This window comes from Schistocerca cancellata, chromosome 4 (genome assembly GCF_023864275.1).
Source record: "Schistocerca cancellata isolate TAMUIC-IGC-003103 chromosome 4, iqSchCanc2.1, whole genome shotgun sequence".
Taxonomy (NCBI): domain Eukaryota; kingdom Metazoa; phylum Arthropoda; class Insecta; order Orthoptera; family Acrididae; genus Schistocerca; species Schistocerca cancellata.
This window is the reverse complement of record NC_064629.1, coordinates 555,273,970-555,297,687: the sequence shown is the minus strand read 5'-3', so window position 1 is coordinate 555,297,687 and position 23,718 is coordinate 555,273,970. Positions and strand designations below refer to the sequence as shown.

The window sequence follows — 23,718 nt, the reverse complement described above, 5'->3', positions numbered from 1 at the left end:
CTTCTAAATCTTAACTTTGAATTCCGATTGCGTTTTTAATGGGTCACATTTAGCGTCTGGGGATTTATTTTAAGACGGAAACAGTGTTCACAATCTTGTATGAACACTCAGGTACAGCTTCAAAAAGAGTGACAGGCTTACAACGTTCGCTTGCCCGATACACTTCTGTATGCTCGCCGGTGACTGGTTATTGTTTTATTTACTCCAAAACGGTACATTTACGACCGACGATTATTGAAAAAATTTTTGCTCGATTCGACGCCTCGTAGCCTGCTGTGGCCTTATCAGGTTGTTTTGCTCCACCCTACATCTTGTTGGGCAAAGCTGTGCCCTCTGACAATCCTAGAGAGCGACAATAAAAGACGCGCCGTATGATTTAGGAATGTTGTTGATGTGGGGTTAGGGCATACGCGCTTGACACATCACCCCGGCGGCCTGCGGCCAGCCTGCTGTTGCGTAACACAGACCAGCAGCCATCGGCAGCAGTGCGAGCGCTCAGTCTGTCTCCAGACGCTATTGGCCCCGCAGCTGCAGGTACCGTGCACAGATCTCTCAGTACACCACACAAACGCACTTTTTCTGTACGCAGTCCTGCAAAACCCATCAATGTGCTTAAAGAACGCCCTCACGGAGGCACCACAATTAGTTTTATTAAACTAGTCACAGACAAATCGTTTCGGTAAGCGACCATATCCTAGTCACACATTAGTACTATATCATGTTCAAGGTAGGTTCTCTGGTGTCAGATACAATAATTGTGTTTTGGTCAAATTTTTGACCGAAAACGAGTTTCCCTAGAAATTATAGATTTTTGACCGAACTTTCATTACCGAACGAAGAGTGGGAAATATACAAGTAATCAGAGTAGCTACAAAAATAAAATAATACCGATCGATATTTAAATATATTATATTTCATGCTTTCTGAACGAAACCTGAAAATTGAAAAACAAAATATGAAAATCGAGTATTTTGTGAAAATATCGATCTAAAAGTAAGAAATGTTTTTTTCAATGACTGCGTGCTGCCACCCACTTTATTTCATGCACGAAGGTACAATTTCGGTCTTAGATCATTTTCAAGTATCTAAAGCGGAAGCATTATACATTGGATACAAAAGTGACACTTGTGATTTTAATATAGGAACAAATAATATCTCTAGATATACTAGGCGGATTATAACTTACTTTATGGACGATTCTTTTGTGTTATGTTATGCCTCGTACATTCTTGCTCCTATGAGTGCATATAATTGTCATAAAATAAATTAGCCGGCCGATGTGGCCGAGCGGTTCTAGGCGCTTGAGTCTGGAACCGCACGACCGCTACGGTCGCAGGTTCGAATCCTGCCTCGGGCATGGATGTGTGTGATGTCCTTAGGTTAGTTAGGTTTAAGTAGTTCTAAGTTCAAGGGACTGATGACCTCAGATTTTAAGTCCCATAGTGCTCAGAGCCATTTGAATCAAAATCAATTAGAAAACGTTTCTCGCTATTTTAGGAGTACGTTACATTCAAACAGTTGTTGCAAAGCTCTTACATATAAGGTCGGTGGTTTAACGTACTTACACTGTGAAGATGATAATTATTTTACAGAAATTTGTTGACTGATCTACATATGCCTTTGTTCTCAATTTAATTGTCGGTCATCATTGATGTAAATATGACTGTAAGTAATTTCTTTAAAATAACTTGTAAATGTTTGTTCTGTTATTGTGGGAGCACATCATTTTTGAATAGTTGTTACAATGATCTCACATATAACATCGATCGCAGCACTCTGATGAAACAGTATTGAAAACTATGAGAGTCGAGTAAAAACTGCATTATGGTTACATGATCTTTCACATTACAGTCATATTTATTAATGTTCAAATGGCTCAAATGGCTGTAAGCACTATGAGACTTAAAAGCTGACGTCATCAGTCCCCTAGACTTAGAACTACTTAAACCTATCTAACCTAAGGACATCACACACACCCATGCCCGAGGCAGGATTCGAACCTGAGACCATAGCACCAGCGCGGTTACGAACTGGAGCTCCTACAACCGCTCGGCCACATCGTCCGGCTGTTAATGACTATAGCATTAATTTTACATTCTATAGTTCTGTAATGCTCCATCGTAAAACTTGTAAAAAGTTATCTAGGAATTTTCCATTTCGCAGGTCTTTTTGCTCATTTAAAACTCTGGCTGACTGATCTTTTAGGTGGATGTAAATTTCAATTTCCTCTACACATCCATGATTCTTCATTCCTGTAACTTGAATCACTTCAAATATTGCATAAGCTTTGTAACAAGTTCTCGAAAGTAATGTGTTCCTCAAATAGCGAAAAACATTTTCTAATTCATTTTATGACCATTTCATGCAGTCATAGGAGCAAGAGCGTACATGGTACAATAAACCACCAAAGGATAGTCCATGAAGTTATAATGCGCCTAGTACATCTAGAGACATGACTTGTTCCTATGTTAAAATCACAGGTATCACTAACGTATCCAAGGTATAATGTTTCCGTTTTAGATACTTGAAAATGACCCAAGGCCGAAATTCTACAATCGTACATGAAATAAAGAGAATGGCAGCTAAAGGCAGGGCGAAATCATTCAAAAAATTCATCGCAGCTGCAGACCCTGTTGCAATGAAAATTAAAGAAATAAACTATATTAAACATTTGACGCGTCTTTGAATGATACTCGCAATCGTGAACAGCAAACATCCTCTACTGCTCTTTAATATTCTAAGGTCCTAAATTAAAATTCTAAGGTTCTAAGTTAAGTTTAAATTGTCAATCGGCACCTATTTGCTATATATGAATTCGAGCATCGCCTAGAGGCGCGTCCAATGTTTCTCTAACGTATTTTATTTATTACTTTTAGACAAATCAATTCACAAAACATTTGGCAGGTTATTTCCCAATGTTATTTTATAGTTGCAACATTTGTCACATACACGTCCGTCTAACATCTCATACATTTTTCATCAGTCGCCAGGTGCAAAACCCGATAGTCCATTAATATATTGACTAGAGTGTGTGGCCAAAGTAGTACCGTACACGTTTGTTCCACTTCCCTAGTTTCTCCTGCATTGTATCTTACGGTATCACATTTTGTTGCAGTTCTGTGCTTTCACAAAGGATAATCTTAGTCTAGAAAATGGCAATAAGAACGACCTGCAGTATTATTTTGGGAGCTTTCTGTAGGCTATTCAGCTTTCTCAGCTTTATAGTTGTTTCACCATGGTAAGACCTTGGTCCGGTAGTATTTTTCCTTTAGTAGAAACATATACTATAAATTACAAGCCCCATGTAGAACTTTATATATAAGGAGGAAGGAACTAGAATTCCGAGGCACTTGAGCAACGGCCTACACGAAGGTAAAACAGAAAGAAAATGAGCAAAGTAAACAGAGTTCCACGGTACGACTTTGGCCGGACTGTATAGCTAACACTATAAATAACTGTAGATTTTTGCTCTTGGTGACTGATGAAAAATCAGTAAGGTAATGGACGCATACGTATGTGCCAGATGCAGCAACTAAAATCAATTACGTATTCGACACCAAAGAAGGTACTTTAAACTTGACCGAAACTAGTTGTCTAGGAACAAATATTTTTGCAACTGGTTTTGGTGTTTCAGTGATGTCGTTCCCTACATAATTTATTTTCAAGGTATGTTTGGTTTCAAGAAACGAGAATCGACAGAAAAGAAAGCCTATTCTTTTATGTGCGAACCACTTGCGGGGATAAAAAACGCTTCTGAAACATTCTATATACCGTTCGATTTATTTAAAACGTTTCACTGAGTTGAGTATGCTTTAATTTTGCATAAATTATGGTATTACGTAAGAAAGGGAAAATCTTGCCTGGAGCCTGTTTCGTATCTGGCAGCAGATAAATGGTGTGATTGAGGTGGCAGAGCGGAGGAGGGGGGGTGGAAGGAATTCAGGGCTTCTATTTAATATCAGCGACATGCTATTGTACATGCCAGATAACGGAAAGTATTTTTCCTACATGCAGATGGTGTAAGTACCGTGGTTGGTGAAGTACAATGAAATGCAAACGATTTAGCAAATACGGCAGTGACTGTTTTCCGCTCGTTGCGTACAGAGAACGGCTGGTCTGTTAACTGCAAATTTCTAACATAGATGGCTTTTAGCGAAATGTTACTATCACACGCAGGCCATATAATCGCTGAAGCCTAACACTTAAATTCTTATGACTGAATATGGCTAGAAAGTTGTATTGGAAGTTTTGCATTTATGCCCTTGGGCAGAAACTGAGCACTGCCGCATGCACACTAAGGATATTCTCTTTATGAAGTGCGACTTCATAATCGTATGGTATACTCATGGTTGCTATATTTGTTAAAAAGTTACAGATGTTACAGATGCATATTTTAATGCACTGTGCTGGACATTGGTATGAGAGTTTTATAATATGAAATCCATTTAACATGCCATTTAACATTATATACATGTTTTATTTTGCATATCTGAAGATGACCGTTTGATATGGTTGAAAACAATTATCTAAGAACACGTGTCAGAATAATTTCTACTGAGACTGACACTAACAACTGTAAATCTGTTTACTATGTAAGTTTTGCCTCTATTGTATCTTATAACATATTCTGGAGCGATTCTGTGCATTTACAACGGATAATCTTAATCTAGAAAATGGCGAAAAGAGTGAGTCGCAGAGTCATTTCATAAACTTCGCACAGGGCATTGGTCAACTGTCTAGGACTTAGAGGTCTTTCATCTCAACAAACAAAGTTTTGTATCTGATTTGTAATGTATACCATGAACTCCGAACAAAGAAACCACAGCACGTACTCTGTAAATGTTATACATAATCAGAATATGCACTTGTGTTACACTGCGGAGTAACGGTAGCAAGTTATATATTTCATCTTGCGTCCAAAGAACGGAAAAAGTGAGTGCTTCACCCTTGAGTTTCAAATATTCGTTGAAAAGCTTTCCTTTTATTCTGTATTGAAGTTTCTTGTAGATGTGTACAGCATTCAAAAATCATGGGTTACTTATTGTTCATACAACCAAGACGTCTCATCTTCGTGTTGTTTTAAATTTTATACTGATTGTCACACTGCAGTCCGTATGCACAAAGACCCTTCCATGACAAAATAATTTATGTGCAGATATTCTCACTGCATGAAAAAAATTAATAATCTAAGTAAATTTCTTTACGAATTGAAGAGTGGAATTGTCAGACATTCTAAGTGCCAAATCTCGCATTTGTCACGAGAATCGGAAAACAATGTGTCTCTTTGGAACGTAACTTATTGTACCGAGAAAATTGCGGAGGTATTCTGATACCACAGAATTATGCTGCTCAATTCATCACTGCAGAAAATAGTGAGACAAACTAGAAAATAAGTAATTTATTAAGAATGTTCTAGGTGCCATACTAGGAAACTGGCTGGCTTCAAGTGCCAATAACGACGTTTGTGTTGCAAGTACTATCATACTACGACACTAGGTTTTATTTGTGATAATACAAGTACAGAAATACAGCAGTAATGTCACAGTCGACGAAAACAATTTCTCATATCTTTTTATTTTTCATGTGAAAATAACACATTTAAGAAAAAATATCCCAATTTAGAGTTCTGTTTTTTACACACCTCCATTCTTGGGGTCAGATATAGCAAAGTTTATTGTAGAACTCCGTGTGCTGTTGAGCAAGAAATGGAAATATCATCAATAGGTCATTCTGTTTTGCAGCTAACAAACATGACTGGTCTTTCAGAGGACGTACAGCATGGCACACACCAGCCTAGGTCTTTCCTCTTTTGAATACATTGACGTTTTTCCCATTTCTGTTTCACAGTAAGGATTTTTAATAGTTACCTGAGATATGTGAGTGTGAGACAATTCGATCGTACTGCATTTGGAGATCTTACACGCCTGCACTGACAACAGTGTTTCAGCAGCACTTTTAAATTCAAAGAACCTCATTGTTAGGCGGCTATCCATCAGGAATTCTATCTCTTGTCTTTCTCTTTTCATAACATTTTCCAGTCGCACATTGTTTTGTCTGTTCACTTCTCCTAATTTCTTTCTGCTATTTTTTAAACGCAAATTATCTCCTTCAATTACAAAGATGTTTATTGATAGTAACAAAAGTTTACATGCACTCTGATTACCACACAAACTGTGCATCAACTAAACGCCAGAGATCGTAACGCATGGCACTTGGAACGCCCACCGAGCGAGGTGGCGCAGTGGTTAGCACACTGGACTCGCATTCGGGAGGACGACGGTTCAATCCCGTCTCCGGCCATCCTGATTTAGGTTTTCCGTGATTTCCCTAAATCGCTTCAGGCAAATGCCGGGATGGTTCCTGCGAAAGGGCACGGCCGATTTCCTTCCCCATCCTTTCCTCACCCGAGCTTGCGCTCCGTCTCTAATGACCTCGTTGTCGACGGGACGTTAAACACTAATCTCCTCCCCCTTGGAACGCCAGATGGAAGCGCTACTTGTCATAGAAAACATGCACCACCTAATAATGGAAGTTTGAAACATTTTTTCTGTGATTTGTTACCTGTAACTATTCTAGGGACACGCAGCAGATTAATAAGAACACAGGAGTACTAAAACACGTTTTGCGAAAAAATAGCCCTTTAAACATTTCCACTCTTTAATCACAGTTTATTTCCGGGTTTTATTACTGTGAACGGACGAAGGATAATTTATTACTTACCTGCAGTAGAACCGCAGTGTATACCTCCTGCCTGGAGCACGTGACTTTGGGGAATCCAATAAACCTCAAAAACACTCTTACACTGTGTAGGATATCACACAAGTACCATCGACAGACAAAGGCTGGTTGGTATTGCGGGGCGTGGTGAGTAGGAGATGGTGTCTGATGATCCTTCCTCTAAACTAAATTAAACTGAACTGAACTTAGTGAGTGAACATATTACCAGCACAGCGCATGCTTGTGGGAAGTGTTGAATTGTGTACGCATGTACGCACACCAGATAAAATATTATTTGTATGTCCACCCTTGTAATAGATAGTTACAAGGGCTTCGGCTGTACTTTCGCTGTATGTATGTGTGTGTGTGTGTGTGTGTGTGTGTGTGTGTGTGTGTGTGATCTGTGTCCTGTCTGGTTTGATACGGCCCGCAAGAATTCCTCTCCTGTGCCAACCTCTTCATCTCAGAGCAGCACTTGCAACATACGTCCTCAGTTATTTGCTGGATGTATTCCAGCCCCTCTTTTCCTCTACAGTTTTTACCCTCTACAGCTCCCTCTAGTATCATGGAAGTTATTCACTGACGTTTTAACAGATGCCCTACCATCCTGTCTCTGTTTCTTGTCAGTGTTTTCCAAATACTTTTTTCCTCGACGGTTCTCTGGAGAACCTCCTCATTCCTTACCGTATCAGTCCACCTAATTTTCAAAATTCTTCTGTGACATCACGTCTCAAATGCTTCGATTCTCATCTTGTCCGGTTTTCTCCATAGTCTATGTTTCACTACCATACAACTATGAACACCAAACGTACATTCTCAGCAATTTCTTACTCACACTAAGGCTTATGTTTAATACTAGCAGAATTCTCTTGACCAGGAATGCCCTTTTTGTCACTGCTAGTCCGCTTTTTATGTGCCCCTTGTTCCGTCCCTCATGGGTTGTTTTCCTATCTAGGCAGCAGCATTCCTTAACTTCATCTACTTCGTGATAACCAATCCTGATGTTACGTTTCTCACTGTTCTCATTTCTGCTACTTCTCATTACTTTCGTCTTTCTTCGATTCAATATTTTCAATTAGATATAAATATTAAAACACCTGCAGCCGTCTCTTTTGCATTTAATTTATTTACGCAACTAGTTTCGGCATTCCATTACATCGTCGGTTGATGAACGGAAGGATAGCGTTGTGTAAACCAGAGATCTACGCCTCGCGGTGTAGCCGCGCGGTCTGGGCGTCTTCTCACGGTCCGGGCGGCTCCCCTCGTCGGAGGTTCGAGTCCTCCCTCGGGCATGGGTATGTGTGTGTTGTTTTTAGTGTAAGTTAGTTTAAGTTAGATTAAGTAGCGCGTAAGCTTAGGGGCCGATGACCTCAGCAGTTTGATCCCATAAGACCTTACCACAAATTTCCAAAAAAGAGATCTTCGGGGACTGGAGACTGTCATTGTCAATGACAGTAGTTTTCAGATCTGACAGGAACTGCTGCTCCTAGTGAATGCTGGTCTATCACAACAACTTTCCGCACGACATTGCGGAGGAAGTAGCATTCAAACGAGTTTAGTAGTCGAGTACCTTGCAAAAGGTCTTTGCTCACAGTGGCAGCTAAGCCTGCACATCTACGGTATGACAAACAACACAGAAACTGGACAGTATCTGACTGAAGTCGTGTATTGTGGTCTGGCGAATCGCAGTTTCCTCTCTTTTACATTACACTCTAAGACAAAAAAAAGTGACACACGGCGAAGGAATTATCCGAATGGGACGGAAATCCGTAGATATGATTTACAAGTCCAGACAAACAAATGATTACGATTTCAGAAAAATTGCATGATTTATTCAAGAGAAAGAGCTTCACAAATTGAGCAAGTCAATAATGCGTTGGTCCAATTCTGGCCCTTATGTAAGCAGTTAGCCGGCTTGGTATTGATTGATAGGGTGTCCTCCTAAGGTGAAACGTCCCCTTAGAAAATTTATACATGACTGTGCTTAAACTGACACACAATATTTTTTAGCGCAACGCAATCTGACTTTCAGTAATGGTTCAAATGGCTCTGAGCACTATGGGACTTAACATCTATGGTCATCAGTCCCCTAGAACTTAGAACTACTTAAACCTAACTAACCTAAGGACATCACACAACACCCAGTCATCACGAGGCGGAGAAAATCCCTGACCCCGCCGGGAATCGAACCCGGGAACCCGGGCGCAGGAAGCGAGAACGCTACCGAACGACCACGAGCTGCGGACACTTTCAGTAATCCCTACAAGAGAATGGCCCTGACTAAATTAACCTATACGTTTCACAAATCACATACCTCACAAAAATCTTCGTTACTCGAACTACTGCAATACAGCGAGCGCCACTACTGCCAGCTAAATAAAAGTTTCAAACTACGGAAGCCACTAACTACTGATAGGCATAGTTAGCAAATGAAAGATTTTAATAGAGAACAAACAATGTATTTACCTTAATAGTCATAATATATATAGCAGTTCATGACATCCATTATTACAAATGTACTGTTTCTGATGGACACACCTCCAGATTATCCATTCTCAAAAATCCGCCATCTCACTTCCCCACATCCACCACTGCTGGCGGCTCACCTCCAACTGCGCAACTCTACGCGCTGTTAACATCCAGCTGCCCAACACTACAATAGCCAACAACAATGTAAACCAGCCACAGACTGCACACAGCACAGCCAGTGATTTTCATACAGAGCGCTACGTGGCGTTACCAATAAAAAAACCTACACAGCCTACTTACAAAGGGTAATCGAGCCAAATAATGTCCAATTGGCGCTTTAGATGGTCAGAACCCTAAGCTAGTTGGAGGGCCCTGCCCATAATGCTGCAAACGTTCTCAATTGGGGAGAGACCCGACCACCTTTCCGGCGAAGGTAGGGTTTGGCAAGCACGAAGACAAGCAGTAGAAAGTTTCACCGTGTGCGGGTGGTCATTATCTTGCTGAAATGTAAGCCCAGAATGACTTACTATGAAGGGCAACAAAACGAGGCCTAGAATATCGTCGACGTACCGTTATGCTGTAATGTTGCTACGGATGACAACCGAAGGGGTCCTGCTATGGAAAGAAATGTTTGTCTGTACAAGTACATAACATCTAACGATTTCTGTCGAATTCGGATAATTCCTTCGTGGAATTTTTTAGAGTATAATTTAAGGTATATGGTGCACAGCTCAATAAGGAGTTAAGTTCACTGTGTGTGAAGGGTTTAGCTCAGGCCAGGTGCGCGTTTTCCGTAAAATGGCTTGGAACCACCCATTCGGGCCACCGTGAACATGCACAAGGATGTAAATTCCAACATCCTCGGTGATAAGATTTATGTTGAAATCCCCACAGACAACTACAGTGGCTCTTTCAGTGACAAGAATGTCAAGCAGTGTTTCTAATTTATCTATGAATATGTCTTGTCCCCATTATGTGGTCTGTATATTGTTATTACTATGACTTTTCCCTGTATTTCATACAACTTCATAGCTCCTGCTTCAAAATGTTTTTCCGCACTCAATAATTCAGGTTCACACCTTCTTTTGTACCTGATACTTGATTTAGTAAAGATACATACACCTCCGTTTTTGGGTTTTTTTCTACAATACTGACTTGCCAACTTATATGGATGAATATTAATGATACTTAATTCAAAAGTTCTAGACCAATGCTCCATGATGCACTTGCAGTCAATGTTTGCACCATTCATTGCTACCTCAAGTCCTAGTGATTTATTTCTAAGGCACTGAATATTTAGACTTAAAATCTGCAGGTGACTAGGGTGAGAGCTGGTTACAGTTTTATTTACGTTTTGCGCTGTCGTATTTGTTCCCGTGTCCTGGTGAGATACCAAATATCCTTGAGAAGGACAGGTTTCCTGCTCCTCTCGGGACGTACCTGTACATTGGGTTGGGGTGAGTTGCTTTTTGCTGCTGCTGCTGCTGCTAATGTACTTAATACTGCCATTTATGTTGTTGCTATCGTTGGTGATGCTGTTTTTGACACTTCAAATGTTGGTTCTGCCACTACTGCTGTGTTTTCTTGTGAACTTGGAGTCTTCTCGTTTTTAATGTTTCCATCTAAAATAATATTTGGATGATGAGGAACTGTAGTTCTCTTGTCGTTGAAATCGCTGTCCACTGTTCTTTCTGTTAACACTTCATCTGTTTTTACATGCTTTGCTGGTGCTGATGATGGTTCTAATGCTTTTACCTTTTTTTGAAGAGTTTTCGTTATGAAGTCTGGCGATTGCGATGCAATTATCATTTTGGTTTTGAATTTATTTTGGTGTTTTTTTATTTCCTTGGTTATCAGGTTTGCCAGATATTCTTTCCCCAAGACATTCAGGTGAAGTCCGTGTTGTGTGTGGAATCTACGTCCAATATTGGTTATATCAACACATTTCACGTTTTTAAAATGTCTACAGATTTTTGCAAACTGATTGTTGGCACTATTTATTTCCGTATCAACACACGACCGTCTTACAAGATCATAGTGATGCGAAACATTGACCATTACTACGTTTGTGTTAGTGAGGTTTCTCACACACTGTTTAAGATCGAACGTTGCACTGGCTGTTTCATTTTTGTACACGTCGTTTGCGCCTCCCAGAAGTACAACAAAGTATTTATCGTGCAGATTTTTTTCCTCTGCGGATGCAGTCATTTTTTTAATTTCGCCAAGTGGGGCTCCCGATTTCACTATACCCCACGAATATGTTTTAGTTCTTTCTCTTAGTTTACTCGAAAGTCCACGAACATGGCTGTCTGAAAGCACAAACAGTTTGCTGTTACTGGAGTTCACGATGTGGGAATCGTGTTGTATTGTTTTACTAAACACTTCAGCACAATTTTTGGTCGGCACATTTACATTGTCCTCATTAACACTTGTTTGAGTCAATAAATTTTCTTCCCTTCCCTTATTCACAGTGCCCTTTTGCTTTTCCCATGGTTCATGCGAACTGTATGTTGCGTTTTCACTATTGGTGGTTGAAAGTACTTGAAATGTGTTTTCGTGTACAAAGCTTGCATAACTTTCACAGGTTTTCCGATTTAGCATTTTGGTCTTGCTGTTATTGCACCTCACATTTGATCACTTTTCCTTAACGGGCGAACTATCTCGCGCAAATTTTAGCGTTTCCAGCTCACTATTTTCTTGTTGTATTTTCGAAATATCCATTTTCAAACTACCTATTTTGAACTGTAAGCTCGTTATGCGTTCATTCAGTTTCGTAGTTTCTTCCTCATAATTTTCGCACGATTTCTTTTTTACGGCAAAATTTACGTTTTTCTGGAAGGACACTTGCTTAACATTTACTCTAGCAGCCATCTTGAAGAGTTTGTTGGATACAATTATTCTGAGACCGAAGAAAGTGATTCCATGCCTTCAGCTTACAAAACTCGCAGAAAAACACCCCCAATGACGCCAATTTCGAGGTTACGAGTAGAGTACGTGTCGGTAAATCATTCAAGATCAAGAATGGACTACCTCAAGGTTCAATTCTAGCACCATCATCATTCAACCTCTACAGTAGTGATACGTCTTACACAGTTAGCAAAAAAATTCGGATGATCTGGCCACAGTAGTGCTCTTGCGAGGGAGCAAGGACCCAGACTGACGGTCTTGAGATCAGCAACAAATATTATAGAAGATGGCGTTTGTGTTAGAACCACCTTTTCACTTCAGCAGTGAGGTAGCCAATAAAGAGCTGAGGGGTTTATTTAACCAACACAGAGTGAAAGGAAACTTCTGTTCTAAATATCCTGGCATTCTGCTGGGTAGGTCTTTACACCTTGCTCCCCCTGTATGCGGCATAAATCTTCGATATCGTCCTTCTTGAAACAACATATACCTTTGTGACCTTGGTTACGGAACTACCCACCATACGAGTACCAACGATTTGCCAAAGTTCGAATTCACTTATTTCCGAAAAAATGCGCTTACAGCTACAGAGAACACTATTCTGATCAGGGCTGACATTTGCAACTTTTTGAGGACATTGCATAGGTGGCATTTGTGGTCAAATACAACAGCGCATCACACAGGCTTGGCTAGCGTTCGCATGTACTCGTATGTTCAGTCCTGTATTTCTCGCAGTCTTTCGATGTTTGTGTCCAACTGTTGTACGAATTACACATTTATATTCTTGTTTATTACTGTATTTATATTTGTATATGTGCTGTCACCATGTGCCGTAAGATAAATAAAATAAATCAATGAGTGACTGTAGCTCGAAATGGCACACATGACGAATATTGTGTAATCTCCTTGTCTGTGTACTGAGGCTGATATCAAGGCCGTGTTACACAGGTTTAGCGCGATGTGTCAGAGGAGTGACTAATTTTTTCTGGTTTCCTTATACTGCTAGGATATTACACGTCGGCAAACCACACGTACCCGAGGTACGTTAAGCTAAAGCACATAAACCGAGTTATGGGATATAACACTTCATTGAAGGAAGTCTTAGTCGTAACAGAAAACAGTTCGTCACAGAACCCGCTCAGCAAGCAGCGATTGAGACAGTGGAAAGATTCCAGGCTTTGGCGCGTTTCCTGTGATAAACGAGACAACTGGCTTTCTTCTTGCTCTTACTGCGCTGTCACTGCAGTAGCATCATCACACAAGAATTACCCTGGCCCGCGCAATCTCAGTTCATCCGATGAGTAATGCACCGGCAGGAGAATAACTCACATACAGTACCTCTGTACGGCCAGCCTCTCACCAGTTGTATAAAATTCTGATATTTGGTAGTCGTGAAAGTTATTCTTCTGCCACGGAAATCTTAGAAGCATTCGCAACTGCGTTTCCATGTACTGGTGTGGTATTGAAGTGTTTCAATTTTATAGATGTATCCTGCAGCGCAGTGCGTGCACAGGTGATCGGTCGGAAGCTGTTTGGTAGCAAGTAGTGGAGCGGTTAGGTAGTCGGAAGTGATTCAAATGGTTCCGAGCACTATGGGACTTAACATCTGAGGTCATCGGTCCCCTACAACGTAGAACTACTTAAACCTAACTAATCTAAGGACATCACACACATCCATGCCCGAGGCAGGATTCGAACCTGCGACCGTATCGGTCGCGCGCTTCCAGACTGAAGCGCCTAGTACCGCTCGGCCACACCGGCCGGCCAGTCGGAAGTGAAGTGTTGTATAAGAGACTGACTAGGCAACATTGAATTCTGCTTTTCCTTGTGCCTTTCCCGCAACTACGCTGTGTCGGCACTGTTGCTGTTGGATGTGGCATGGTTATTTTAAGCGGTCGCCGTGTGCCCTTCTTGCCGCCATGTGTGTACCCCAGTTGTCTGCGTGTAGTGTTTGTACGAACATTTTCTGTATGTTTTAGAATCGTGTAACAGAGGTTGAGCTTGGGTACTAGCCAGGTATTGACATAGTCGTGCATGGGAAACCGCCTAAAAACTATATTCCGGGTGATCGGCCCTAGTCGTTAATCGGCCGAGCGTATTCGACCTGGAGTTAGCGCACCTGCCTGAATCCCAGAAGCGGCGTACTAACCCAAGCGTCTGTCCGGGCGGTCAATTGGTAAGGTCTAATTGAGCTCAATAAATTCAATTTGTTTCTGTGGAAACTCGAAGTGCACTATTTTTGTGGATATTTTGGCTAATTGACTTCGGACTGTATTCTTGTTTTGTTGTGATGCAGATTATCGGCCCAATTTGTTTGGAGCCAGCTGGAGATAGTGTATGAATTGTTAACGGTGGCATTTACAATTTATTTATCATATTTCGGAATCTTTCTGAAAGTAGAATGCTATCTACAAGGCTTTAGTCGTTGATTTAGAAATAATGAGAAATGTGACTCTACCTAGCGGATTATAGCGAGGCTGTCAACCATTATTTAGATTTATTTAGCAGTGTAGTGGAGCAGAGGATCAAGCTGAGTCCGTCAGTTAACGTTTGTGGGCAAATTAGCAGCGTTAATCGTCTTGTAATTTGGCACGCAGGCTGCACATCGCTAAAACAGCGTGGATTCTGTCCGCGTGGGACCTCGCGGGAGACCAGAGAACAGGCAAAAGATATATTTCACACCATGCATATAAGATCTCTATTTTCACGCACGTAACGGTTTGGACGGTTTGTCAGCGGATGTTACCACCAAACCAAGAAATCAGGAGAGAGAGAAGAGGAATGCCTCTAATCAACGCACAAATAAAATAAAGCCCCAGTATTGTTAAAGGTTCTAATATATAAAAATAAAATTAATCTTGTTAGGAGTGGGAATGCCAGTTCGGAGAAATGTTCTTCTTTCTTTGTCAAGAGACAGTTAGAAGGGTTATCGGGCGCCCTGAAAACTTTGAGAAGTCTGTGTAATTGAGTCTTTCTTATATCTGTACCACTACTAGCCATTTCCTTACCTGTCCCACTCGCAAGCAGAGTGAGGGAAAAACCACTGCCTATATGCCACTGTATGAGCCCTAATTTCTCGTATCTTATCTTCGTGGCACTTACGCTCAATGTAAACTATGTGATCAAAAGTGTCCGGACACCTCGCTGAAAATGACTTACACGTTCGTGGCGCCCTCCATCGGTAATGCTGGACTTCAGCACGGTGTTTCCCACCCTTAGCCTTGATAACAACTTCCACTCTCACAGGCATACGTTCTGTCAGGTGCTGGAAGGTTTCTTGCGGAATGGCAGCCCATTCTTCACGGAGTGCTCCGCTGAAAAGAGGTATCGATGTCGGTCGGTGAGGCCTGGCGCGAAGTTGGCGCTCCAAAACATCCCAAAGGCGTTCTATAGGATTCGTGTAATCACTCCGTCACAGGCCGTACATTATGAACAGTTGCTCGATTGTGCTGAAAGATGCAATCGCCATCCCCGAATTGCTTTCAACTGTGAGAAGCAAGAAGGTGCTTAAAACATCAATGTAGACCTGTGCTGTGATAGTGTGGCGCAGTGGTTAGCACACTGGACTCGCGTTCGGGAGGACGACGGTTCAATCCCGTCTCCGGCCATCCTCATTTAGGTTTTCCGTGATTTCCCTAAATCGCTTCAGGCAAATGCCGGGATGGTTCCTTTGAAAGGGCACGGCCGATTTCCTTCCCCATCCTTCCCTCACCCGAGCTTGCGCTCCGTCTCTAATGACCTCGTTGTCGACGGGACGTTAAACACTAATCTCCTCCTCCTCCTCCTGTGATAGTGCCACGCAAAACAACATGGGGTGCAAGCTCCCTGCACGAGAAACACGACCACACCATAACACCACCGCCTCCGAAATTTACTGTTGGCACTACACACGCTGGCAGATGACGTCCACCGGGCATTCGCCATACCCACACCCTGCCATCGGATCGCCACATTGTGTACCGTGATTCGTCACTCCACACAATGCTTTTCCACTGTTCAATTGTCCAATGTTTACGCTCCCTACACCAAGCGAGGCGTCGTTTCGCATTTACAGCGCGACGTGTGGCTTATGAGCAGCCGCAGGACCATGAAATCCAAGTTTTGTCACCTCCCACCTAACTGTCACAGTACTTCCAGTGGATGCTGATACAGTTTGAATTCCTGTGTGATGGTCTGGATAGATGTCTGCCTATCTCACATAACGACCCTCTTCAACTGTCGACGGTCTCTGTCAGTCAACAGACGTGGTCAGTCTGAGCGCTTTTGTACTGTACGTGTCCCTTCATGTTTCCACTTCACTATCGCATCGGAAACAGTGGACCTAGGGATGTTTAGGTGCGTGGTAATCTCGCGTAGAAACGTATGACACAAGTGCACCACCGAGCGAGGTGGCACAGTGGCTAGCACACTGGACTCGCATTCGGGAGGACGACGGTTCAATCCCGCCTCCGGCCATCCTGATTTAGGTTTTCCGTGATTTCCCTAAATCGCTCCAGGCGTTCCTTTGAAAGGGCACGGCCGACTTCCTTCCCTAATCCGATGAGACCGATGACCTCGCTGTCTGGTCTCCTCTCCCAAACAACCCAACCCCAACCCCACAAGTGCACCCTATCATCTGACCACGTTTGAAGTCCGTGAGTTCTGCGGAGCGCCCCATTCTGCTCTCTCACTATGTGTAATGACTACTGAGGTCGCTGATATGGAATACCTGACAGTAGGAGGCACACAGTGCACCTAATATGAAAAACGTAGGTTTTGTGGGTGTCCGGATACTTTTGACCAAATAGTGTATGTTGGCGGCTGTAGAATCGATTGACAGTCAGCTTTAGCAACTATTTGGAATGGCAGGAGAAAAGTAGCTATCAACATCCGCGCCGTTTGGTAGTTCTTTTGCTTCTACGAGGGCGTGCTGGAAACCTCCGAATTTTGTATTCTGTTCTCAATATCGTTTGAGGTATACATCCCATGCATATTACGCGGTCGATTTTCACGCTTCGCTGAAGCAAATAGCAACTCTCTGCCGCTAGAGGGCTCCGAATTACAGCGTGTAACAGGGCGGTGCATGGGAAACAACGTGCCGTAATCGAGTTTTGAATTCCAAGAACTCGTCCACACTTGGAGCACCCTCTCCTTCAGTAGGGCAGTGCCAGACCACACACAAGCGCTGCGACATCTCCAACATCCCGACACCGTGTGTTTACTGTCATCGATCTTCATCCACAGAGCCGCGACTTAGCTCCATCCGAATTTCATCCGTTTCCAAAACTTAAAGGTCACCTTCGAGGACGTCCGCCGCTCGTGGTCTCGCGGTAGCGTTCTCGCTTCCCGAGCACGGGGTCCCGGGTTCGATTCCCGGCGGGGTCAGGGATTTTCACCTGCCTCGAGATGACTGGGTGTTTGTGTTGTCCTCATCGTTTCATCATCATCCAGGAAAGTGCCGAAATTGGACTGAGCAAAGATTGGGTAATTGTACGGGCGCTGATAACCACGCAGTTGAGCGCCCCACAAACCAAACATCATCATCATCATCACCTTCGAGGACTTCTGTTTCATAGTGATGAAGCGGTGCAAGCAGAGGTAAGATTGTGGCTCCGTCAACAATGTCAAACCTTCTACAGAGACGGTATCAACAATCCGGTCTTTCGATGGGAGAAATGTGTTTGTCGCCCGGGTGACTGTGTTGAAAATAAATGTGTAGACATGAAGAATAAAGAAGTAGAATGTTTGTAATGTTTGTTATATATAAAAAGCGTTAACAGTTTTTATGTAAGTCAGTCGGAGGCATTACTTTTCTGCACGTTCTCGTAATCATCAATGAGTGCCTTCAGCTTAACGTGTTATACGTAAGAAATTTGTGGCCTCTCTTCTTCGCGGAAACGAGACCACTATCAAAGCTAGAGATGGAGTTACGCTGAATTAGGGTGATATTTCCTGGGGTGACTAACATTTGCCCGGGTGTGCTTATTAATTAAAACGCAAACGTAAAGTAAAATGTAAGTATTCATTGGCATGATGGTGCAGGACTCTGATTTGCAATTAATGTGATGTTATTATATTGTTATTGCCTTTATATCATCTACACCAATACTCCGCGAGCCACCTAACGGTGTATGGCGGAGGATACTTCTAGTACCACTAACTCATCCCCCTACCCTGTTCCACTCGTGAACGGCGCTTAGGAAGAAGGAGTCTCGGTAAGCCTCTACATTAGATCTAATATCTCAAATTTTTCTCGTCGTGGTCATTTCACAAGATATATGTGGGAGGCAATAATATGTTTTCCGACTCCTCCGAGAAAGTGCCCTCTCGAAATTTCAGAAGTAAACTTCTCCGTGATGCACTACGTCTCTTTTGTAGCGTCTGGCACTGGAATTTGTTGAGCATTTCTGTAACACTCTCGCACTGACCAAGAGATCCCGTGACGAAACGCGCCGCTCTTCGTTGTATCTCCTCTATCTCTTCTATCAGTCCTGCCTGGTAACGGTCCTGTATTAGTGAAGGATACTCAAGAATCGGCCGAACAAGCATCTTGTAGGCCACGTCTTTCGTGGGTGCGTTACATTTCCTCAAGATTCTTCTTATGAGTCGCAGTCTGACATCTGCTTTTCCTGCTGTTTGTTTTATGTGGTCATTACACTTAAGGTCGCTCTGGATAGTTACTCCTAGATACTGTACGGTAGATACTGTTTCCAGAAATTTGTGACCAGTAGTGTTCTCGGTGTTGACTGTGTGTTACACTGAGTCATATATTGTGAAAATAACACCATATTGACGTAGCTGTGGCTCCGCTACAGACTCAACAGTCATCGTAACAAAATATAGGTTTGAAAACTTAGTGCATTTGTCAGTTTGGTGACCTCTTCTCGCAAACACATTCATTCGACGATCCTGTACTAAGAAGAGGCCCCACATTCGTCATTGTAAAATACGCATGGAAAAAAGGGCAGCAATAAAGATAATATTGTGCCAAAACATGAAAAAGAACAAAAATACGTCTCATCATGTGAACAGTCATAACTTCAAATGTAATGATCGCAATATTTGCGAAAATGTAACCAAGCTAACTTATGTTCTCATAGCTATATTTTAGCACGACAACTGGTTCTGAAATTTTTTGTCTAAAGTTCAATCAATTCACTCAACCAGGGTACTGCTGAGGTATCGGCTTTCTTAACTCGGAGTTCATTATCTATGCCAAACTATTAACAATAAGACTAAATGTTATATCAGACAACATGCTATTAAATGACCAACATGGTTTTATGGGAGGAAGTTACAGTTCATACTGTATATTTAGTAAGACACAATTAATAGATATTCGTTTCCGCCCCGATAGCAGAATGGACTGCCGGCACGGTAGCTCAGCGTGTTCGGTCAGAGAGCTGGTTGGTATCTGTAATAAAAAGCTGACAAAGGATCAACAAAACGAACATGAACGGATGTCATGTGGCATCCGCAATGACCAAACAGAACGATCAAAAAAGTCAGCGTGACGGACTGCCGTCCTAAGGGGCCCGGGTTCGATTCCCGGCTGGATCGGGGATTTTCTTCGCTCTGGGACTGGGTGTAGTGTTGTCTTCATCATCATTTCATCCCCATCCGGCGCGCAGGTCGCCCATTGTGGTGTATGTAATAGTACCTGCACCAAGGCGGCCGGACCTGCCCGTACGGGGCCTCCCGACCAATGACGCCAAACGCTCATTTCCATTTCCAATGGATATTCGCAAGGAATTCTTAACTGTACATTCATAGTCTTCCTACGTTAAACTTAACACAGTCGTTATACATTAATTATAGGAAATTATTGAAGAAAACGCTGACCCAGACCAGCTGTAAAATGCTTTTAAAAACCCTCATCGCAAAATAAGCATTGAAAGTGATAAGTGAAACACTAATAATGGTGAGTGCACATTTCTGTTTTGTATTGCGTAAGTTATGACGTTGGCCAACTTCTGAATTTTTGGTTCTTATAGTTCTCAAAACTGATAACGGCTGGGGGAGCAGTGTGCAGAACACATGGCCATCCATATCCGCATCCAGTAATGCCTATAGGCTGACGATGATACGGCGATCTGCCGGTAACGTTGGGTCGTCTAAGGCCTGTTCGTACGGAGTTTAGTTCCAGTTTTAGTTCTTAAATCGGAGCCGTCAGGATAACCAGGCGTTAGCACGCCACTTACGGGATTCAGGGACGCACTCCACTACGCAGGCCAGTCTGGATGTGGTTTTTATGTGGTTTCCCACACCCGACTAGACGAATACCGGGCTGGTACCCACGCCCCGCCAGAGTTAAACGATTCGAAAACATTTACAAAACTTTCGCACACTTCAAATGGGATTACACTAAATGCAGACAGTTGGGGTGCAAGAATTCCATGAAGGGAGGGTAAGGGGTGGGGGAATGGATGGCAAAAGGAAGGGCATCCGGCCGCCCTCTACCACTAACATTACCAAATACAATAATTAACTTGCCGACACTGGTAAGAAATGCTATGCATGCGAGGAACCAGAAGATAGTTCTTAAATCAACTGCGTGAACCATGTTCCTAATAAATTTTCCGGCTAATGTTTTTAAATGGTTTACTTCTCTGTATTACAATTTTTTTAAGCTTATGTGACTTAACTGCTAAGGTCATTAGTCCCTAAGCTTACACACTACTTAACCTAAATTATCCTAAGGACAAACACACACACTCATGCCCGAGGGAGGACTCGAACCTCCGCCGGGGCCAGCTGCACAGTCCATGACTCCAGCGCCTAAGACCGCTCGGCTAATCCCGCGCGGCCCAATTTCTTTGGACGTTATGTTAAAGCAGGAGTGTAAATAAATAATTGTTATATTAAAAATACATATTTTAGCGTAACTAGATAATTTATTATTATTACATTTAATCATTCCATATATTTCGTTGTTATTAGTAAATATATATATATTAGCGTAACTAGATAATTTATTATTATTACATTTAAACATTCCATATATTTCGTTGTTATTAGTATATATATATATATATATATATATATATACACTCCTGGAAATTGAAATAAGAACACCGTGAATTCATTGTCCCAGGAAGGGGAAACTTTATTGACACATTCCTGGGGTCAGATACATCACATGATCACACTGACAGAACCACAGGCACATAGACACAGGCAACAGAGCATGCACAATGTCGGCACTAGTACAGTGTATATCCACCTTTCGCAGCAATGCAGGCTGCTATTCTCCCATGGAGACGATCGTAGAGATGCTGGATGTAGTCCTGTGGAACAGCTTGCCATGCCATTTCCACCTGGCGCCTCAGTTGGACCAGCGTTCGTGCTGGACGTGCAGACCGCGTGAGACGACGCTTCATCCAGTCCCAAACATGCTCAATGGGGGACAGATCCGGAGATCTTGCTGGCCAGGGTTGTTGACTTACACCTTCTAGAGCACGTTGGGTGGCACGGGATACATGCGGACGTGCATTGTCCTGTTGGAACAGCAAGTTCCCTTGCCGGTCTAGGAATGGTAGAACGATGGGTTCGATGACGGTTTGGATGTACCGTGCACTATTCAGTGTCCCCTCGACGATCACCAGTGGTGTACGGCCAGTGTAGGAGATCGCTCCCCACACCATGATGCCGGGTGTTGGCCCTGTGTGCCTCGGTCGTATGCAGTCCTGATTGTGGCGCTCACCTGCACGGCGCCAAACACGCATACGACCATCATTGGCACCAAGGCAGAAGCGACTCTCATCGCTGAAGACGACACGTCTCCATTCGTCCCTCCATTCACGCCTGTCGCGACACCACTGGAGGCGGGCTGCACGATGTTGGGGCGTGAGCGGAAGACGGCCTAACGGTGTGCGGGACCGTAGCCCAGCTTCATGGAGACGGTTGCGAATGGTCCTCGCCGATACCCCAGGAGCAACAGTGTCCCTAATTTGCTGGGAAGTGGCGGTGCGGTCCCCTACGGCACTGCGTAGGATCCTACGGTCTTGGCGTGCATCCGTGCGTCGCTGCGGTCCGGTCCCAGGTCAACGGGCACGTGCACCTTCCGCCGACCTCTGGCGACAACATCGATGTACTGTGGAGACCTCACGCCCCACGTGTTGAGCAATTCGGCGGTACGTCCACCCGGCCTCCCGCATGCCCACTATACGCCCTCGCTCAAAGTCCGTCAACTGCACATACGGTTCACGTCCACGCTGTCGCGGCATGCTACCAGTGTTAAAGACTGCGATGGAGCTCCGTATGCCACGGCAAACTGGCTGACACTGACGGCGGCGGTGCACAAATGCTGCGCAGCTAGCGCCATTCGACGGCCAACACCGCGGTTCCTGGTGTGTCCGCTGTGCCGTGCGTGTGATCATTGCTTGTACAGCCCTCTCGCAGTGTCCGGAGCAAGTATGGTGGGTCTGACACACCGGTGTCAATGTGTTCTTTTTTCCATTTCCAGGAGTAATATATATATATATATATATGTATATATATATATATATATATATGGCTTCTAGCACTGGAATACCAGAGCCATCACATATATACTTGTTCACCAAAATCCTTGAGGTATTCACCTTCACTCCCAAAATTGAAAAATTTGGAGACGTACGATGAATTTCAGTATACTTGCATGAGCTGCACATAATTTGTAAACTTTTATCTGTTTCAGAAAGTGAAAAAATGGCATCATACAAAATTGAGAAAATCACCGATCCCGTTAGGTTGGGCGAAGGCCCTCACTGGGACCACGACAAGAAAGTACTCTACTTCACCGACATCGAGGGCTGCGGAGTACACAAATTTGATCCGGCAACCAAGTCTCTAGCATCACTTACGTTTCGTAAGTATTCTCTAAAGAATTACTCGCGTTTTCTATTTTATCTGAACAAACTACAGCACCAATGGAAATTTTATTTTCTAATACTACAACCAGTTTCAGCCAAAAAGGTCATTTCCAAATGATTACAAGCCTAGGGTCATGGAGGTAAACAGTCTGTATCTGTGTACTTTCATGAAACTGGCTCATAAGTCCAAGCTATTGCTGCATTTGCGGATACACTGAACAGTCATGTTCAACATGCTGGACAAAAAAATGGTTCAAATAGCTCTGAGCACTATGGGACTTAATACTGAGGTCATCAGTCCCCTAGAACTTAGAACTACTTAAACCTAACTAACCTAAGGACTTCACACACACCCATACCCGAGGCAGGATTCGAACCTGCGACCGTAGCGGTCGCTCGGCTCCAGACTGTAGCGCCTAGAACCACACGGCCACTCCGACCGGCCGTTCAACTGCCAAAAATATTTATCACCTAGTGTACACCTTACTATATTTGTATATTACATGTATTATCCCCCCCCCCCCCATGAACCATCGACCTTGCCGTTGGTGGGGAGGCTTGCGTGCCTCAGCGATACAGATAGCCGTACCGTAGGTACAACCACAACGGATGGGTGGGTATCTGCTGAGAGGCCAGACAAACGTGTGGTTCCTGAAGAGGGGCAGCAGCCTTTTCAGTAGTTGCAAGGGCAACAGTCTGGTTGATTGACTGATCTGGCCTTGTAACAATAACCAAAACGGCCTTGCTGTGCTGGTACTGCGAACGGCTGAAAGCAAGGGGAAACTACGGCCGTAAT

The 23,718-nt window shown here is 43.2% G+C and overlaps 1 protein-coding gene across 1 annotated transcript in view; it reads left to right on the top strand.

The window, feature by feature from the left end:
* The first annotated feature begins 401 nt into the window (after positions 1 to 401).
* The window catches only part of LOC126185063 (regucalcin-like), a 61,095-nt gene continuing 37,778 nt past the window's right edge, over positions 402 to 23,718 (top strand). Inside the window, exons 1-2 of the mRNA XM_049927819.1 lie at positions 402 to 534; positions 22,748 to 22,918. Coding sequence (XP_049783776.1) covers positions 22,759 to 22,918 — 160 coding nt within the window. The 5' untranslated portion in view covers positions 402 to 534; positions 22,748 to 22,758. The remainder of the gene's footprint in view (positions 535 to 22,747; positions 22,919 to 23,718) is intronic.